Consider the following 20,602-nt stretch of genomic DNA (forward strand, 5'->3'; position numbering starts at 1 on the left):
TTTATGCATATGGGGTTTATGGGGTGCAACCAAACTAAGATTTTAAAAGATTTTATAGGATTTTAAAAGTGATAGATTTGATAGGATTTAGGAGGATTTGATTCCTACAAAATTTATATGAATTTTAAAGAATTTGAATGGATTTGGTTTGTAGATTTTGGTGGATTGTGGTGAATTTTCATATAATTTTTTTGTTGATAAAAAAAGAGAAAAAATATTTTCCCCTTGCCCTACGCTACTCAATGGTAGTGGGTCTGCTGTTCCGAAATGCATGTCTCGGTTGTGTCTCTTTATTTAATTTTTCAATACGTGTCTTTAACAGACCATTAACACTGTTAATTCTTATTAAAACATAATTAAAAAATACAATAAAAAATCTTTCTTCTTCCAACCTATATCGGCGACGACCGCCTTCTCCATACCACTAAAAAACATCTTCGTCTTTGTGCCCCTTCTTCAACATCTCATCACACGACTTGGAAAGACAACATCATCAATCTAATTGATATCATCAAACATCACTGAACTGCCAACCGCTATCTTAAAATTGAAAGGAGAAATCATTGAATGAAAATTTTGGGTATGAAATTACAATTCCGGATGCAATGATGATTCAGAAAGATTGGATAGCATTTGAATGGGTTTGAAATGCAATTGATCATATTGCATAATTTGGGTTTATGCGGATTGCGGGGTTGTAGACAACTTGCATAATCTGGGTGTATGCAGATTGCGGATTTGAGGATTGCCCATATGGAAAAAGATTTGAAATTCTAGGGGTGAGGTTTGATTCTTTTTAGTCTTGGCTATATATACTTGTTGCTCTCAAATCTGGCAAAATCCACAACTTATTGAAATCCTTCAAAATCTTAATTTTTTTTAACACACTTAGATTTGGATGAACTTTAAAATCTCTAATAAAATCTCAATGGACTACATCTAGATTTGCATGAATTCTAAAATTCCTTAAAATATTTTAATCGACTACACTAGGATTTTAAAGTCTTTTAAAATCCTCTTAAATTCGAGTTTGACCACTTCCCCCTTAAGTTTTGAGGAGAGGTTTACTTGTCCTCCAAGTAAATACAATCTTATATTAAAAAAACAAAAAGAATAACAAGTAACCAAATCTATCTACGATTTACAGAATTAGAATCCAAAAACATCTACAACAGTTATTGATTGTATGTAAGAAAAAACGTCAAGTAGCGCAAAGAGACTGCAAACGTGGGTACTTTTTTTTATTTTAATGTGGGTCAAGGCCCACACTAATAACTCAAGAAGCACCTAAGCCCAAACAATTTCACGGGGATGGATCCGGGTCAAAATTTATAATCTGTGCCCTAAAATTATAATCCGATCCCAGACCAGGCACCGGAGAGAGAGAGAGGGAGATGCAGAAGAGGGAGCAAGGCAAGTCCAGTGGCGGAGGTGGCGGAACCTCGCAGCCGCCGGCGAAGAGAGGCCGCCCGTTTGGAAGCGGCGGAAACAGCGCTGCAGCTGCTGCCGCAGCCGCCGCGGACACGGTAGCTCCGTCGACTCTCCTTGGTCCTTCCCTCCACGTCCACAGTTCCTTCGCCGGTCAGTTTATGAAAACCCTACCACTTCACATTTCAATCTAAAATTCTGGAAAGTTTCAATTTTCCCATGAGTTCTTAGATACTCGTAATTATTAAGTTCTTGGGGTTAAAGCGAATTGCCGAAATATAAATGAAAACAAAAAAACGAAGCGAAGTACCAATTTTTCAGAACTTTACTGAGATCGGTGAGCTGTAGTAATGCTAATAATTCCGGTACCAGTGTCGGCAACGAAATGGGAGTCAAAGTTCTTGTGATACTTATTGGAACTGTTATCAGTAGCGCGAAGGGAAAAGTTCCTTTTCGAGCATTGTGGAGTCGACATTCTTGTCAATACTTATCATCTGTATTGCAGATCTGAACAATAAGAGGATAGTTCTGGCGCTTCAAAGCGGCTTGAAGAGTGAGCTGACATGGGCATTGAACACTCTCACGTTACTCTCTTTTAAAGAAAAAGATGACATGCGCAAAGACACAACCCCTCTTGCAAAGATTCCCGGCTTGCTTGATGCTCTACTCGGTGTTGTATGTCTTGAACTCTTTTGCTTTCTGATTTGTATAGTTATATTTATGCTCAAGTTTTAAGCAGCTCTCAGTTGGTCATTTAGCACTTCAAATTCAATAGTATTACTATTTTAAAAACACGCACACAGACGAGAGAAGATGACCAATTGGGTGTGGAATAGCATTCCCCAAGTTGTGAACTATCTTGTTCCAGCCAATATCTATTGACATTTGATGCCATGTTGTCGGGATTCTGTGAATAACAGATTGATGATTGGCGTGATATAGCCCTTCCAAAAGAACATGTAAAGGCTCCGAGAGTGAGAACTCTGGGTGCAAATTTGCTTGTGACAGGGTTTGGAAATGAGTACGAGGCATTGGGTTCAAATGGCAATGTCCCGCATCCTGGGTAAGCTCTACAGATTTATAGTATTCTCATGAGTGAATTTGCGGTTTCAGTGTCTGAAGTTGTCTTTGATATGAGGAACTGATTGTGGGAAAATATTCATGTGGCAGCTTGGGATCCGGTACTCAAGAAGCATCAGTGCTGAGTACTGTGACCAAAATTCGTTCTTCTTTGGAGTGGTGGCATGATGAAGATGGTCTGTTTAACCTAGATGAAGAAGGTCGAGCAGAAAGACAGCAGTGTGCTGTTGCTGCGTCAAATATCATTCGCAACTTCTCTTTCATGCCAGAAAATGAAGTCATTATGGCCCAACATCGCCATTGCCTGGAAACAGTGTTCCAGTGCATAGAAGATTATGTCACAGGTGAAAAGCGTTATATTGGAAGGCATTACTTATTTCTTCACTGCAGTCCGTCTGCAGGGTATAATTTCTTGTTTCAACTCTAAAATTCTTTTTCCGGTATAATTGTCTGTGCATGTGATATAAATGTTTAAAAAGTTAAGGTAACATCCAATTACAAACTCTCTGGTGTTATTGTCTTCTTGTAGTTCAGTTGTTAAGGATGTATAGATCGTATATGCTTTCCAATTTCAAAGATGGGTTTATTTTAGTACGTTACTGGCAGTAAATCTTGTAGACTTTAGTATGCTTCATTCACTATTGAGCTTCATACCTTTTAACCTTCCAGTATGCTTTTGTGGTTGTGATATTGGAGTAAAATGACTCAAATGCTTCCTATGTTAACAGAGGATGAGGAACTTGTGACAAATGCTCTTGAGACAGTTGTAAATTTGGCTCCGTTGCTTGACCTTGGAATTTTCAGCTCATCAAAGCCATCATACATAAAGATAACGTAAGAATTGTGATCTTCTTTTTCGAGCTGAAGCTCTCTTTGTTATCAGTCTGTTTTACAAATTAATTGATTTTCTATCAAACAGAGGAAAACGTGCAGTTCAAGCCATCATGGGGATGCTGGGATCTGTAATCAAAACATGGCATTGTGCTGCAGCTGAGTTACTTGGGCGTTTGGTCATAAACCCGGATAATGAACCCTTCCTTCTTCCCTTTATTCCGCAGGTTAATATTCAGAAATTACCCAGTTATAAAAGTGTTTATACATTTTGCAAATATGGTGTAATTGTAATGACAACTCCGCCTATGTCTTACATGGCCGGTCCCAAGCCCGGATAAAGGAGGAGGGGGAGGGCGTCAGGTAGTCGACAGCCGGCACTCCATGATCACGTCGAATCCTTATGAAAATGAATCCAGAACAAAATCGCGCTAAAGCTAGGGCGTCACCCGTAAGTGGCGCGCTGTGTGGCCTGAGCACAGTGATAAGTGAGCAAGGGTCGCTGTATCTCCATCGGCACCCGGATGCAGTGTTAAATGAGCAAGGGGGCCATAGAAACTTCTTTTCGAACGACTCCACTCAAAGTTGTTTGGGAGCATATGCTCCTATCAACTTTACCCGGGACACACAAAAGAAGTACTTTGATCCTATTAGACGGGGGAGGGTGAAGAAGCTAGGACAGAAGGGTAGAGTTCAAGAGAGCAAAATGCGTTTAGGAACGTGGAATATAGGAACCTTAACGGGAAAATCTATGGAAGTAGTGGAAGTTATGGTGAGGAGAAGGATAAATATTATGTGCCTACAAGAAACTAAGTGGGTTGGTAGTAAGGCAAAGGATCTAGAAAACTCAGGGTTTAAACTTTGGTATTCGGGCACAAATAGAACGAGAAACGGTGTTGGCATCATCGTGGACAAGACCTTGGTACAAGATGTTGTAGATGTCAAGAGGGTAGGAGATAGAATCATGACAATCAAGATTGTAATAGGACAAGAACTTATCAATGTGATTAGTGCGTACGCACCTCAAGTAGGGTTGGATACGAGTTCGAAGGAGAAATTTTGGGAAGATCTTGGAGACTTGGTGCAAGGAATTGCTCAGACGGAGAAGTTATTTATAGGAGGAGATTTAAATGGACACGTGGGCAGGGAGACAGGCAACTATGGAGGTTTTCATGGTGGCCATGGTTTTGGGGAGAGAAACGAGGATGGGGAAGCTATCTTGGATTTTGCAATGGCATATGATCTCTTCTTAGCCAACACCTTCTTTAAGAAGAGAGAAGAACATGTGATCACCTACAAGAGTGGGTCGTCAAAAACACAAATAGATTTTCTTCTAATGAGGAAAGGGGATCGTATAACTTGTAAGGATTGCAAAGTTATACCAGGAGAGAGCGTGGCTAATCAACATCGCTTGTTGGTGATGGATGTACATATCAAAAGAGTAAGACAAAAGAACAAGACTTGGAAGTGCCCAAGGACTAGATGGTGGAATCTAAAAGAAGAAAAACAAGCCATTTTCAAAGAGAAGGTAATCACCCAATGTGTGTGGGATAGAGAGGGGGAAGCTAGCCAAATGTGGGATTCCATGGCTAGTTGTATCCGAAAAGTAGCAAAAGAGGTATTAGGAGAGTCCAAGGGCTTTGCCCCACACCAAAAGGAATCTTGGTGGTGGAATGAGGAGGTACAAACAAAGGTGAAGGCTAAGAAGGAATGTTGTAAAGCCTTATACAAGGAGAGGACTGATGAAAATGGTGAAAGGTATAGAAAAGCGAAGCAAGAGGCGAAGAAAGCTGTCAGAGAAGCTAAGTTAGCGGCTTACGACGATATGTATAAACGACTAGATACCAAAGAAGGAGAGTTGGATATCTATAAACTATCTAGAGCAAGGGAAAAGAAGACAAGGGACCTAAACCAAGTGAGGTGCATCAAGGATGAGGATGGAAAGGTTCTTGCTACAGAGAACGCGGTTAAAGACAGATGGAGAGGTTATTTTCATAATCTTTTCAATGAAGGACATGAAATGAGTGCTTCTTTAGGGGAGTTGAGTAACTCAGAAGAGTGTAGAAACTACTCTTTTTATCGTCGAATCCGGAAGGAAGAAGTGGTTGTAGCTTTGAAGAAGATGAAGCATAAAAAGGCAATAGGCCCAGACGATATACCAATCGAAGTGTGGAAACTTTTGGGAGAGACATGTATAACATGGCTCACTGACCTTTTCAATAGGATTTTGAAAACGAAGAAGATGCCAAATGAGTGGCGAATGAGCACTTTGGTGCCTATCTACAAGAATAAGGGCGACGTACAAAATTGCATGAACTATAGGGGTATTAAGCTAATGAGTCATACAATGAAGCTCTGGGAGAGAGTCATTGAGCATAGATTAAGGCAAGAGACACGGGTTTCGGACAACCAATTCGGGTTCATGCCAGGGCGCTCAACCATGGAGGCAATCTATCTCTTACGAAGATTGATGGAAAGATATAGAGATGGGAAAAAGGATTTACACATGGTCTTTATAGATTTGGAAAAAGCGTATGATAGGATCCCAAGAGACATTCTTTGGAGGATTTTAGAGAAGAAAGGAGTACGAGTAGCATATATCCAAGCTATAAAGGATATGTATGAAGGAGCAAAGACTGCCGTAAGAACTCATGAAGGACAAACCGAAAGCTTTCCCATAACTGTAGGATTACATCAAGGCTCATCCTTAAGTCCTTACCTTTTTGCGTTGGTAATGGATGAGTTAACACGACATATTCAAGATGATATTCCTTGGTGTATGCTTTTCGCAGACGATATAGTGTTGATAGATGAAACTCAGGAAGGGGTAAATGCAAAGCTTAACCTTTGGAGAGAAGTGTTGGAATCTAAAGGTCTTCGCCTAAGCCGATCAAAGACAGAATATATGGAGTGCAAGTTCAGTGCAAATGGAGGCCAAAACGAGTTAGGGGTGAGGATCGGAGATCAAGAAATACCAAAGAGCGACCGTTTTCGTTACCTAGGATCTATCTTGCAAAAGAACGGAGAATTAGATGGAGATCTCAACCATAGAATACAAGCTGGATGGATGAAGTGGAAGAGTGCATCCGGCGTGTTGTGTGACCGCCGTATGCCACTGAAGCTCAAGGGAAAATTTTATAGGACGGCAATAAGGCCGGCGATGCTGTATGGCACAGAATGTTGGGCGGTGAAACATCAACACGTACACAAAATGGGTGTAGCGGAGATGAGGATGCTTCGTTGGATGTGTGGGCACACGAGAAAGGATAAGATTAGGAATGAGGATATCCGGGGTAAAGTAGGAGTAGCCGAAATTGAAGGAAAGATGTGAGAAAATCGGTTACGGTGGTTTGGACATGTGCAAAGAAGGCCTACTGACGTTCCGATTAGAAGATGCGACTATGGGACAGAGGTGCAGGGCCGAAGGGGTAGAGGAAGACCTAGGAAAACTTTGGAAGAGACTCTAAGAAAAGACTTAGAGTACTTGGATCTAACGAAGGACATGACACAGGATCGAGCACAATGGCGTTCTAAGATTCATATAGCCGATCCCACTCAGTGACTTGGATTTTCCAAGTCTCCAACCGAGAAGTTTTCCTCATTCGGGAAATTAAGAGAACACTACCCCAACCTACATGCTCCACTCAGAAAGCTTCAACATACAAGCTTTAACAAAAGAAAATTCAAAGAACTTAGCGAAGAAGGCTTTGGTGTATTTAACACAATACGTTGAAATGAAGGAAAACTTATTTATTGATATCCCCGATAAGCTACAAATATGTACATATACATGAGTCAAAATAAGCACACAAGAGGGAGCCTTCACAAAGGTTGCTTAGGAGAAGTCTCAGCGGTCGGTAGAGCCCCAGAAAGAGAAGGCACCGGAGGGGGATCATTTGGAGCCTCAGTACTGGACAGAACCCTAGAAGGAGGAGGCATCAGAGGTTGATCATTTGGAGCTTCATTACGCGGTACAGTCCCAGAAGACGAATGCAATAAATGCCTTTGGAACAAACCCACAAATCTCTGATGATCAAGTAAAACCTGACCATCAGTTTCCTTCATCTGGTCAAGCTTCCTCTTCATGTTTGTAGCATAGTCATGTGCGAGCCGGTGCAACTGTTTATTCTCATGCTTGAGCCCTCTAATCTCCTGTTTGAGACTCATCACTTCAGCCGCCAATGATTCAACTTGGCGGGTTCGAGCAAATAGGCGTTGGGCCATATTAGACACAGAACCTGCACACTGAACACTGAGAGCCAGCGAATCCTTAACAGCTAACTCATCAGACCGTTTGGAAAGTAGTCTGTTATCTTTGGGAGTGAGAAGGTTCCTGGCCACCACCGCAGCGGTCATATCATTCTTCATCACGGAATCCCCAACGGTAAGAGGACCAGTAGGGGAGACGAAGGATGGGCGCCATATGTTGTCTGGAGAAGGCGGGGCTGCCTCTTCAACAAGGTTCAAGTCAAAACGACGGTCGGAGGGGCCAGACATTTTCAAAGGTGTTGAAGAGAGAAGAGGTCGGACAAATCAAGATCTTAGAAGTGCAAGAATGAAGCTTCTACTGGTGGAGATTCAAGTGTGCTTTGGAACTTAATGCCAGCCCCTATAAAAATCTGCACTCGACGAAGCTTCAGAAATCGAAGAGGCGCCTGCTCAGAAATCGAAGAGGCGTTTGCTTTCTCAAAAGCTGGGCTGCTTAGAGATCACGAGGGTTGATCTCAGAAATCGAAGAGGCGTTTGCTTTCTCAAAAGTTGGGCTGCTCAAAGACCACGAAGGCCGATCTCAAAAATCGAAGAGGCGCTCGCTTTCTCAAAAGCTGGGCTCCCCAGAGACCACGAGGGCCGATATCAGAAATCAAAGAGGCACCTACTTTTCCAGCCTTGTCAGCACCTGTCACACGCACACTCAGTTTTGCGGAAATTATGGGCATTCTGTCAAAGACTTCTGGGGAAGTAGAAAACACATGAATCTTACTGTTCAATCACCCACTTCCCACACGCAACAATAGCTCATGGGTACCACAGATAACTTTGCCAAAGTTCTCTGCCAAAGTTGAGCACGTGAAGCTTGCAGCTCCCACTACATCGCTCTGACTAAGAAGGGTAAAAGAATAGCAAAGAAACAGCACTAACAAAGTTTAGACCCATAAATTTTGAAGGTCTAGCTACCATATTATTACCCACAAGGGTAAAGGAACAGTACCACTGCTGGATAATTGGAAAGTCCCTGTGTGTCAACCTCTGTGCTTCGTGGCAAGGTAGACTAGCAAACATGCCCAACCTTTACTCACATTCGAGAAAACACTCCCAATAAGATTGCTTGCTCCAAAATCGAAGAGGCACCGTCCTCCGAATCTCGAGAGCCAGACTCCCAACATGACTACTTTCTTAAAAATCGAAGAGAGGGTAAAGGAACAGTACCATTGCTGGATAATTAGAAAGTTCCTGTGTGTCAACCTCTGTGCTTCGTGGCAAGGTAGACTAGCAAACATGCCCAACCTTTACTCACATTCGAGAAAACACTCCCAACAAGATTGCTTGCTCCAAAATCGAAGAGGCACCGCCCTCCGAATCTCGAGAGCCAGACTCCCAACATGATTACTTTCTCAAAAATCGAAGAGACACTGCTCCCCGAATCTCGAGAGCCAGACCCCCAGCATGATTGCTTTCTCAAAAATCGATGAGGCATCGTTCTCTGAATCAATCGAAGAGGCGCTCGCTTTCTCAAAAGCTGGGCTGCTCAGAGACCACGAGGGCCGATCTCAGAAATCGAAGAGGCACCTACTTTTCTAGCCTTGTCAACACCTGTCACACGCACACTCAGCTTTGCAGAAATTATGGGCATTCTGTCGAAGACTTCTGGTGAAGTAGAAAGCACATGAATCTTACTGTTCAATCACCCACTTCCCACACGCAACAATAGCTCATGGGTACCACAAATAACTTTGCCAAAGTTCTCTGCCAAAGTTGAGCACGTGAAGCTTGCAGCTCCCACTACATCGCTCTGACCAAGAAAGGTAAAAGAATAGCAAAGAAACAGCACTAACAAAAGTTTAGACACATAAATTTTGAAGGTCTAGCTACCATATTATTACCCACAACTGTAAAGGAACAGTACCACTGCTGGATAATTGGAAAGTCCCTGTGTGTCAACCTCTGTGCTTCGTGGCAAGGTAGACTAGCAAACATGCCCAACCTTTACTCACATTCGAGAAAACACTCCCAATAAGATTGCTTGCTCCAAAATCGAAGAGGCACCGTCCTCCGAATCTCGAGAGCCAGACTCCCAACATGACTACTTTCTCAAAATCGAAGAGAGGGTAAAGGAACAGTACCATTGCTGGATAATTGGAAAGTCCCTGTGTGTCAACCTTTGTGCTTCGTGGCAAGGTAGACTAGCAAACATGCCCAACCTATACTCACATTCGAGACAACACTCCCAACAAGATTGCTTGCTCCAAAATCGAAGAGGCACCACCCTCCGAATCTCGAGAGCCAGACTCCCAACATGATTACTTCCTCAAAAATCGAAGAGACACTGCTCTCCGAATCTCGAGAGTCATACCCCCAGCATGATTGCTTTCTCAAAAATCGAAGAGGCATCGTTCTCCGAATCTCGAGAGCCAGATACCACAGACCACTTTTTCAAAGTGCTCTGACAGAGTTAAAACATGTGAAACTGGCAGCTCCCACTACCGTGCTATGACCAAGCAGGGTAAAGGAATAGCATTACTACTTGTTGTTAGGGAGACTCCTATATATGTCGACCTCCATCCCCAACGGACAGGCAGACCTGCAAAAATGCTCAACCCTTCATCATATCTGAGAGGGCACTCCCAACGAAGCCTTTCGAAATATTCAGCTTTCTTTCCCCCCGATAATACCTCTGCAAACAAGCTATACTAGAGCAAGAATATCTCATATCATCAGGGTTAAAAGCAAGAGTATCCCATATCATGCTTTTTTCCTGTCTTTTCTTTTGGCCTTGTTTTTACCTGCAAGACAAGGAGAAAGAGAGCAATCAGTCAGCACTTGGAATCAAGCTTCCAGCCAGGAACTGACTGCCTGGAACCCCTTACCTGATTACTTACCTGGCATTGCTCTCGAGTACTCATCTTCAACATCTTATGTTTCCAGGGAAGATTCCGCATCTGCTTGAGGAACAGATAGGGCAAGTGCGAAGGATACAAGGAAGCATGTGGAGACAAGCGTAACAGCACACGTGCCGATACATTCATTACTCTGTCAAAAGCAAAAGTATCCCATATCAGCAGGGTGGAACGTACTCTAGATTTGATGGACTTGTTTTGACCCTCAAATTCTTCAGTCGGCCTTATACTCTGGAGGAAACCAGAAAACCCTCCAGCTCAGTTCAAGAATAAGCCTGTGGAAAGTTACTTCTTCAAAAGCAAAAGTATCTCATATCATCTCTTCTCATTTTTCTTCTCTTTATCCTTCATGCTGCTGCAAGATGGGGAGAAGGTGAACAATCAGTCGGAGCTCTGATTGCTTACCTTGTCTGTCACCTCTTTCAGCAGACCCCCTAGCTCGGCGACTTGGGGGACTCCTACTACATGGTTTGTATCGCGCTTGACCAAGCCTGAAACTACAAGTAAGCTTCAAGTGAAATTGATACATTACCTTGTGCATCTCCACCAGTTAAAGATACCACCCCTGGATGGAGGAAGAGTACTTCCAGAGAAGATGCTACATCTACCTATGAGACAGATAAGGCAAGTCAAGACGACACCACACTCCGATACTTAGAAGTTTCGTGATTACGAGATCATTCTCCCACAATATTTCCTAATGTCATTTGTACTAAATCATTCACTTGTACTCACTAAATGAGAGCTTGAACCTATGTACTTGTGTAAACCCTTCACAATTAATGAGAACTCTTCTATTCCGTGGACGTAGCCAATCTGGGTGAACCACGTACATCTTGTGTTTGCTTTCCTATCTCTATCCATTTATATACTTATCCACACTAATGACCGGAGCAATCTAGCGAAGATCACAAAAAGCGATCGTTTTCGCTACCTAGGATCTATCTTGCAAGAGAACGGAGAATTAGATGGAGATCTCAACCATAGAATACGAGCTGGATGGAAAGAGTGCATCCGGCGTGTTGTGTGACCGTCGTAGGCCACTGAAGCTCAAGGGAAAATTTTATAGGACGGCAATAAGGCTAGCGATGTTGTATGGCACAGAATGTTGGGTGGTGAAGCATCAACACGTACACAAAATGGGTGTAGCGGAGATGAGGATGCTTCGTGGGATGTGTGGGCACACGAGAAAGGATAAGATTGGGAATGAGGATATCCGAGGTAAAGTAGGAGTAGCCGAAATTGTAGGAAAGATGAGAGAAAATCGGCTCCGGTGATTTTGAACATGTGCAAAGAAGGCCGACTGACGCTCCGGTTCGAAGATGTGACTACGGGACAGAGGTTCAGGGCCGAAGGGGTAGAGGAAGACCTAGGACAACTTTGGAAGAGACTCTAAGAAAAGACTTAGAGTACTTGGATCTAACGGAGGACATGACACAAAACCGAGCGCAATGGCGTTCTAGGATTCATATAGCCGACCCCACTTAGTGGGAAAAGGCTTTGTTGTTGTTGTTGTTGGTGTAATTGTAATGACGCTGAGTGAACACTGCAGATACACAAGAGATTGGTTGATCTTATGAGCTTACCATCGGTAGATGCACAAACGGTGCATGGGGCCCAAGCGGCTGCAGTTGGCGCACTCTACAACCTTGCTGAAGTGAATATGGACTGCAGGCTAAAACTCGCCAGTGAGCGATGGTAAGGGCTCTTCCACTAAAAAAGAATCCAAAATACTGAATCATTTCATTTTGATCAGCATTTTGAAAATCAAAATTTGTTGCTTGAGATGACATTTTATTCTGAAACAATTTCAGGGCCATTGATCGACTGTTAAAAGTTATCAAGCAACCCCATCCAGTTCCCGAAGTTTGCAGGAAAGCTGCGATGATATTGGAAAGCCTTGTGTCTGAGCCACAGAACCGAGCGTTGCTGCTAGCTTATGAGAATGCATTTGCTGAAATAGTATTCTCAGATGCCAGGTATTCCGATACCTTTGCCAGGATTTTGTATGAACTGACATCTAGACCAAACAGCAAAGTGGCAGCAGCCCGTGGTGTTTGGGGCATGTAACTAAGAATTGTGTCTGATGATGAATTTTCTCTTTATAAATGTATTTGGTTGTTCGTCTGCTAAGAAGTAAATCTAGGATCTAATCTTTGTAACTCTTGTCTTAAGAAAATATTAGTCAGATCCTTAAGTGGTAATCCCATTCGGATACTCTCTATTGTAATATGGAAGTTTAGTTTTTTTGAATCAGAAACTAAACTGGTGTAGCGTATACGGATGTTTCTGCTCTGATTCTGTTGTATACTATATAGAATGTGTCTGATATCCTGCACTCTATTCGGTTGCTTATTTTCATTCGACCCTGTTAGATAGGGACTCTGGTTTATATTTGTGGAGTTTGTTTGATGTAATTCCCAAAGAAAAGTTATTTTATGGTCGTTTACTTAACCTCTAAAGGTAGAGCAGGTTACAGTTTTCGTTCTTTGTAATCTTGGAATTAGGCAGCCTTCTTTTTCCACTTGCTCAGTTAGACATTGTTCTACCTTAATGTTTTGGAAGATTTCGCTAAAACTAGATATCCGTAAACTAGAACACCGGAACTGTCAAAGATAATGCAGTAGTCGAGTCTTGTTCCCTTGCGACTTAATAGGAATGTCGAAATTTTGTGGTAAGCATTTTCCCCTGTTGATTTCTGTGTTACTGTAGGACAATTTTGAGACTATATTTTGGTCCACAAATCTGTTGTATTTTTGTTTAATTGTATGTAACAGCCAACAACATTGTGAAAGAATTACATTTCAATATACCATCGTACAGAAACACACAATTAACTCACACAACATGCTTCCGCAAAATATATGAGATTTAGTTAAGAAACGAGGGCTGCCACTTTAGGCACCTCAACAGGAAACTCATGAATCTCATCGATCCAAGGGTTCTTCTCCTTCGCTGGTTTAACAGTCCTCAGCGCCTTCCACACTGCGCTGTTGCACTTGAACCCCGACCCGAACGCAATCTGCCACATCCGATCTCCCTTCCTGACTCTTCCCTTGGCCTCCGAGTAGGCCAGCTCATACCACAGTGAGCTGCTTGACGTGTTCCCAAACCTGTAGAGCGTCATCCTTGAAGGCTCCATGTGCCAGTCGCTAAGCTCAAGGTTCTTCTCGATCTCATCCAGCACCGCTCTCCCTCCGGCGTGAATGCAGAAGTGCTCGAACGCCAGCTTGAAATCCGGGATGTAGGGTTTGATGTTCTTCATCTTAAACACCTTTCTTGCCACCAAAGTAGCAAAAAACAGGAGCTGTTCTGACATGGGTAGGACTATTGGGCCAAGAGTTGTGATGTTGGTTTTTAGGGCTTCTCCGGCCACAGCCATCAAGTCTTTTGAGAGAGATACGCCGATTCTTTTTGTGTCGTCCTCTTTTTGGAATACGCAACTGTATGCTCTGTCGTCTGCACCCTTGTGAGTGCGGACAGTGTGCATGAGTTGGTACTTTGAGCGGTGGCGGTCAGAGAACCGGTTGGAGAGGAGGATGGCAGCGCCGCCTATTCGGAAGAGGCAGTTGGAGAGAAGCATAGAGCGGTCATTTCCAAAGTACCAATTGAGAGTGATGTTCTCCATGCTTACAACTAGGGCATAAGAGTTGGGGTGCACCTATTACACAACATGTTAAGTACAAATTTAGACACGATTTTACCTAATTTAGTGTCAATCAAATAAAAAAAGTAACAATAAATTTAATTTTTCGTACGTCTTTATTTTTCTGTTCCAGTTGATCTATTTATTTTGGAAGAGGGTCCTCTTCAGATTCACTTTGTGGGGATCCTAGGGATCCTCACATTTTAGCCGTTCATCGTACATCGTCGGCCAACTTTCGTCAGATACTATTTGTGTTTAATTTTAAATAAAAAAATTAGATGATTTTTAATTGCACGATACACAATAAATGACTAAGATGTGAGAATCCTATAGTAAATCTGGATAGGATCCAATTCCATTTATTTTGCCCTGCAGAAAGCGTACTTTTTATGACATCCCGCATGACATTCCATCTAATCCCTACCTACCATTACTCATTTATGAATGGTCTAATTGGTTGTTACATGTATTTATGAACACATGCATATTCATCGACCACTTTTAGTTGACATATTTACTTTTCACTTATAGTTCTCTAAATATTGAATTGCGCATTCCAAAATTTTATATATTTAAATGTCAATAATAGTTCTATTTTTTTTTTCGGTGAAATATATCTGTACAAGTGAGGTGTCCGTATGCAAATGAATCTAGCTATTTGTCCACTTTGGAAAGAAAAAAAAAATCTAGTTATCCACACGAGAGTTAAAAAAATTGGATATAGGGATTGCTTTTGTAAGAAACACTTATGTTCACAAGTGCTTCGATTAAAAGTGGTAAGAATTCAAGTAATTCATTAAGAAGTATTTGACAAGTGTTTTTGTAGTGAAACACTTCTATAATCCATAAACGCCTTTAGCTTTTATGTCAAACGCAATCAAAAACAGTTTTAAACATTCTAAAAAGCAATCTTAAACATGCTAATAACACTTCTCTTTAACTTATGATCCTTAAAGGTATAGAAAGATGATTTAGTAATATTCCATTTATAACCTAGTGTACTAATGTGAATTGGTCATCATGTATAAAACACAGGCATCCATAGTCGGTGATAATTAAGAGAAGTATTAGTTTAACTAAGCAAAGATGAAATGCAAAAAGGCAGTGAAAATTATGAGTTAGTAACAAACCTGGAGAAGCTGCTTTGCCAGGTCAATAGAAATGAGGCCAGCACTGCAGCCCATCCCACCAAGGTTATAGCTCACAACGTTCCCTCTAAGTTTGTAGTGATTCACAACCATGGACGACAGAGACGGCGTCGGATTGAACAAGCTGCAGTTCACCACCAAAATCCCAATATCCTTAGGCTTCACCCCCGTCTTCTCCAGCAACTCGTCGATCGCTCCGAACATCACCATCTCCGCCTCCTTCCTCGCCTCCGCCATGCACGGGTTTGGAGGGACCTGGAGCAAGGCCTCGGGCATGTATGTGTTTTGCCCGAGGCCGGACCTCTCGAGAATCTTTTGCTGAAAGGCCAAGTTCTCGTCAGAGAAGCTGCCCGTCAGCTTCGACCTCTCCATGAATATCTCACGTGTGCACGTGCGGGCCGGCTCGGGCTTGTAGCATGCGAAGTTCACCAAGTATACTTTTCTAGGGCGGGTGGTGAAGTATACGGTGGTTAGGAAAACCATGAGGCCCGAGCACAAGGTGACCGAGACGAAGTTGAACTTGAGCTGTTGCCACAAGTGGAGGAAGTCATTGGCGGTGAGCGTGGAGAGGTGGGCGGAGGCCGCGGCGATGAGAGGGACTAGTAGGAGGTAGATGACGTTGGAGATTAAGTAGTGGTACCCTAGCTTGACATATTTGAGCTTCACTGATAAAAGAAAGTTAGGAAGCGCAGTTTTGCGACTTCCCGCTGACTCAGGTCCCGAGTTCGATTCTCCTTTCTGGTTCTGGCTTTGTGCCGCCATGTTGGCCTCAGAAACACTACACTAATCAAACTCACAGAAGGGGAAGTTTTTCAAACTGTTTCTATGAGGTTTTGGTGGAGAAATTGAGGAGTACTTATATGTATATATAATGTTTGATACGAGAAGAGGAGGAGGAGGAGGATGCAACTACCCCAACGAACTTTTAATTGTGAACCGCGGGGGGGCATTGAATGTTTGCCAACCGGAAAAATGGCGGACTTTCTTTGGGGCAAATTACCAAGGTTGCCCTCTTTCTTGGCGAGTATTTGCTGCTTTGCCATTTTTTGCAGGGTCTACAGTAGTAGTATATGCGTACGCTACACAACAGTGTACACATCATGGGTACACGTGTCAATTGATGCCATGGTAATCTCAATAATTTCTCACTCGTTGGTGAACCACGTAGCTTTTCTCCCTCCTAATTTTTTTTGGAGCTCTTTTAATAGTATTAATGTTTTTTTTGGTGAATTTTTTTTGGTGTGATCTTTAATTTCTTTACCCAACCGGCCAACAAGATAATTAATTATAGTGGTTACATGTAATAATTTAACCATGGGTATAAATTATAATGTGTTGCAATCCTATTAGATTAGGAATGTGATTGTGTAAATCCTAGTAAATATGAGAGTGTATCTTATATTCCTATTAGGAGTAGATTACCTATTAAATATTGTAATCCTAAAGGGAAAGATTTTTTCCTATCATACTATTATAAATAAAGGCACAATGGGGTGGAATAGAATACACCCACAATTACATATCTCTTATTCTCTCTACATTGCTGCACCTTCCCTCTCTCTTTGGCCTCCATAATTGTTCAGTAAATTATGCTTACAACACGTTATCAGCGTGCTCTTAACGCTGTGCTAAAGAGAGTTTATTCTTCAATCAGGGAAGTATTACGTTTTAATCATTTTTTTATGATTAATTTATTATTTTATTGAATTAATCTACATGATATTGGTTCAATTTAACTTTTTTATGTTGAACGTGATACAACGCATTAGAAATGCAATTCCGGCTTTCGAGAAGGATCTTCTACAAATTCAAAGGCTTTTATTGTTTTCTGCCTATCAGGTATGCTTAAAATAAAGTAAAATATTTGAATCGACCATGAAGCATGAAAACATTCCCGATGATGCATGAACCCCCTATGTTTATATTTTCCTTTCGATGTATATATTGTATATGTTCATATATTTGTTTCATGCACTACGCAATTATATTTGCTATGTGGAATTTGTAAGTCAAATTATTTAAAATAAATTAGAAGAAATTTAGGGTTTTCAAACCCTAATTCTGTCGAAAAACTATGGGTACCTGCGGCACCACCACCGCGGACACCTTGGACCCCTCACGGCAGCAGCCTTAGGGCTTTACTGCGCTAATCCAGACCACTAGGCCTTTCAGCCTATCTCTGTTTATAGGACTTGCAGTCCCTAAGCGCAAAACCAGCAAATATTAGCCCATTGTCCTGTGTCCCTTGGCCCGTGAACTCACTGGGCTTCGCCCCAATCTCGACCTGCTTGCCAGCACCTTTGGCTGCTGGGCTTAAGTTGCCTCGGACCCAACCCACAGACCAGCATTTTGCTGGGCCTGATCTGTGCCCCTTCTTTAGCCTAAAGAGTTAACAGCTGCTGCTGCTGGGCTCCATGCTCTCGGCCAATGGCCTGAAGGCCATTTCGTGGGTTGCTTTTGCAGCCATACACAGCCCGAGCCCCTTCTTTGGCTCACAGCACCCAGCCCTATCTTTTGGGCTATGGTATTTTCGACCCAACGCTATTATTTAGCATTTTAAATAATTTTAACCCGAATGTTATTATTATTTTTGCTTCTACGATCGACCCCGAATGGTCCCGATCTATTGAATTAATTAAAAGTGACATACAGTCCATTAATCTGATAATGAATCCAAAATTATTGACCTGAAAATCACTTTTGGACATTAACGATTCAATAATTTATTTTTATACTTTGAACCGTTGACTTACTTTCGTAGTCTTGAAGCATTCACACTTGAGTTCCTGAAGAACCTCAAATCTACTACACTTAGTTGTATATTGCATTCTGTGTTCTTGCATGAACCTTTATTTTATGAACTAAACGTTCATAAACTAAATTGAACTTGTAGTTTCAAATCTAGTGCCTTTGAAACCCGAAGATTTCATAAAACAATACACCCATGAAAACCCGACGTTTTTTCATGACAACCATGTCTTAGAACTCGAACGTTCTAACTTTGATGCTTATGGATGATTCATTCCCATAGCACCAATCACAATCTTGTTCCCTCCATTTCAGTGGATTGTCGAACCGTCACAAGTTTGATTTTCCTGATTTGGACGTTTATAATAGAAACCACTTTATGTGGGGTATAAGACGTGAAATCTCCACTTGAATATCAAGAAGCTGAGAAACCATTGAAGCCAACAATGGCAGGGAAGAGTTGAATAAGCCTCCGCCATGATCTTTATTTGAAAACTTATGCCCAATGCATTACAAATGGAAATACCTCCTGAACGAGGATTATATGGCTCTTTAACTCGTTTCTATAGACCACTTAATCATGAAAAACATTGCCTAAAGCACATCATGATTATGTCCTTGAATGAGTACAATTCTGAAGTTTATAAATCTGATTGAATTTTGACTGGAGAATACTTTTCTCGTCCTTCCTTATTTCTAACTTGCCCCTGAAGCAGCAGTGTAGATAGCGAAAGGTTACCAAATTCTCGGATATGATTACTACCACAAACATGAAAAAACGGTATAGACTCAATTCGACTGAAGTCTACCGAATAGCTCGACTTAGTTCGGTCAAAGTCTACTGAATGGTGATGCATTGCTTCAGCAGCGATACACCGAATGACATATTCTCTCACAATCCAATTTCGAGTTTCTTTTTACAACATATGGTAGAAGCAAGGCCTTCCAAGGTATGACATCATGTATGAAGCATGATCCTTGGTACCTAAGACCTAAAAACTTCAAGAATAAGGGAAAATATTCCCGAACCTTAACCCTACATAATCTGTTTCCGTCTTAATGGAATAGACCATTGGTTATGCACCTGTTCGTGCCCCTACCAATGTTGTTAAGGAGTACCATTCAAGTAGTCAAGACGTGAGACTAATTTTGCTCCACCAAACACCATTGGAAGAACAAAATTTTGACATGGATGGCCTTGTTGGCCGAATCCCCTTAGTAAACCATTTACTTTGTGAACATGAACTCTTATTCCAAATTGCTAGAGTTGCAGTTTATGTCGTTAACAAACACCTTTAAGTGATTATTTGATCAGTCAAGGATATGAATTATGCCCTTGCGTGTTAAACTATGAAGTCTTATTCCAAATTGCTAAAGTTGCAGTTTATGTCGTTAACATACACTTCACTAAGACTCTGGAAGATCTTGAGAAAACTGTCTCGCACCTGAAGATGAAATTTGAGATGAAGGATCTTGGGAAAACTTGTTTATGTTTTGACTTGAAGTTCAAGCATTGTTCTGACGATATTTTGGTCTACCAGTCGAACTACACCCTGAATGTATTACCTTTGAGTATACCTATGATTGTCCATACGTTATATGCAAATAAGACCCTTGAAGAGGTTATAGAATCTGAAATTCCATATCTAAATTCAACTTTGCGCTTCATTGTTCTTAGCTCATTGTATTAAGACAAGACATCTCTTTTGTTGTTGATCTTGGTAAAGATACAACACTTTGCCTACACGCATCCACTGAATTGGTATTAAAGACGTACCCTGAAGGTACTACATGGGCAAATCCCAACGCATCTTGAGTGGATCCAACCCCCCTGATCCTCGAAATGATGCTTGTCTTGTTGTTATGCTGACGCAGGTTACTTATCAAACCCGCACAAGGTAAAATCCCTAAATGGTTATGTCTTTACTGTTAGGGATATCATCTTGGAGATCCATGATATGACCTTAGTTGCAAAATCTTCGAATCATTCCAAGACTCACCTCACTTCACTACGCCACAAGTGAGACGTGGTTAGGAGTTCTTGTTAAGCATATTTGAAGTACTTGCTATTTTTCATCCATCGTTAAGTCCTAACAACGATCCATAAAGACTATGCCTCATGTATCCACCCGACCAAACCATGATACATCAACAAAGTCAACACCAAGACATATTGCGTCTACATCTACATCAACAAAGCATTAAGAGATTGAAGTCATGCAAACCAATCCCAAACAACCTTGCCGACCTTTACACGATGTCACTGCCGAAGTCAACCTTCCAAAAGCTTGTCCGAGGAATTGGTATGCCTCACTATCATATACAAATGCTTGTAGTTCTCATTTGGAAGTTATGTCAAACTCAGGAGGAGTATCCAGAAGTATACTCACTTGATCTTAATGTACTCTTTTTCCCTACGATTAGGAGCATTTTTTCCCACTGGATTTTTGCTACCTAACTAGGTTTTAACAAGGCATCCATCCTGGGCTGATCATACCCTTGTGAGCTCTTCTACTTGTGTCCAAAAGACGTATAGTTTTGAGTTAATGCAACTTCTCACTTTTCTCCTTAGTCTATAGGTTTTCTCCCACCTTGGGTTTTACCAT

The 20,602-nt window shown here is 41.7% G+C and overlaps 3 protein-coding genes across 3 annotated transcripts in view; 1 reads left to right on the plus strand and 2 right to left on the minus strand.

The window, feature by feature from the left end:
• Window positions 1-1,346: 1,346 nt before the first annotated feature.
• LOC126606779 (armadillo repeat-containing protein LFR-like) lies at window positions 1,347-12,732 on the plus strand. Its single transcript, XM_050274169.1, has 8 exons — window positions 1,347-1,581; window positions 1,934-2,103; window positions 2,349-2,491; window positions 2,599-2,852; window positions 3,237-3,342; window positions 3,428-3,566; window positions 12,007-12,152; window positions 12,269-12,732. Exons 1-8 carry the CDS (start codon window positions 1,395-1,397, stop codon window positions 12,522-12,524), a joined length of 1,401 nt encoding a protein of 466 aa, XP_050130126.1. The 5' UTR covers window positions 1,347-1,394; the 3' UTR covers window positions 12,525-12,732.
• LOC126606787 (uncharacterized) overlaps window positions 6,675-20,602 on the minus strand; it is a 31,186-nt gene continuing 17,258 nt past the window's right edge. The window contains exon 2 of the mRNA XM_050274180.1: window positions 6,675-8,040. Within this exon, the coding sequence (XP_050130137.1) occupies window positions 7,162-7,836 (675 nt within the window). The 5' untranslated portion in view covers window positions 7,837-8,040 and the 3' untranslated portion in view covers window positions 6,675-7,161. The remainder of the gene's footprint in view (window positions 8,041-20,602) is intronic.
• Window positions 13,185-16,103, minus strand: LOC126606778 (3-ketoacyl-CoA synthase 20). Its single transcript, XM_050274168.1, has 2 exons — window positions 15,231-16,103; window positions 13,185-14,115 (listed from the first exon to the last, which is right to left on the minus strand). The coding sequence occupies exons 1-2, from the start codon at window positions 16,008-16,010 to the stop codon at window positions 13,330-13,332; spliced, it is 1,566 nt and encodes a 521-aa protein (XP_050130125.1). The 5' UTR covers window positions 16,011-16,103; the 3' UTR covers window positions 13,185-13,329.

The sequence above is a fragment of the Malus sylvestris genome, chromosome 16, assembly GCF_916048215.2.
Source record: "Malus sylvestris chromosome 16, drMalSylv7.2, whole genome shotgun sequence".
In the NCBI taxonomy this organism is placed as follows: Eukaryota; Viridiplantae; Streptophyta; class Magnoliopsida; order Rosales; family Rosaceae; genus Malus; species Malus sylvestris.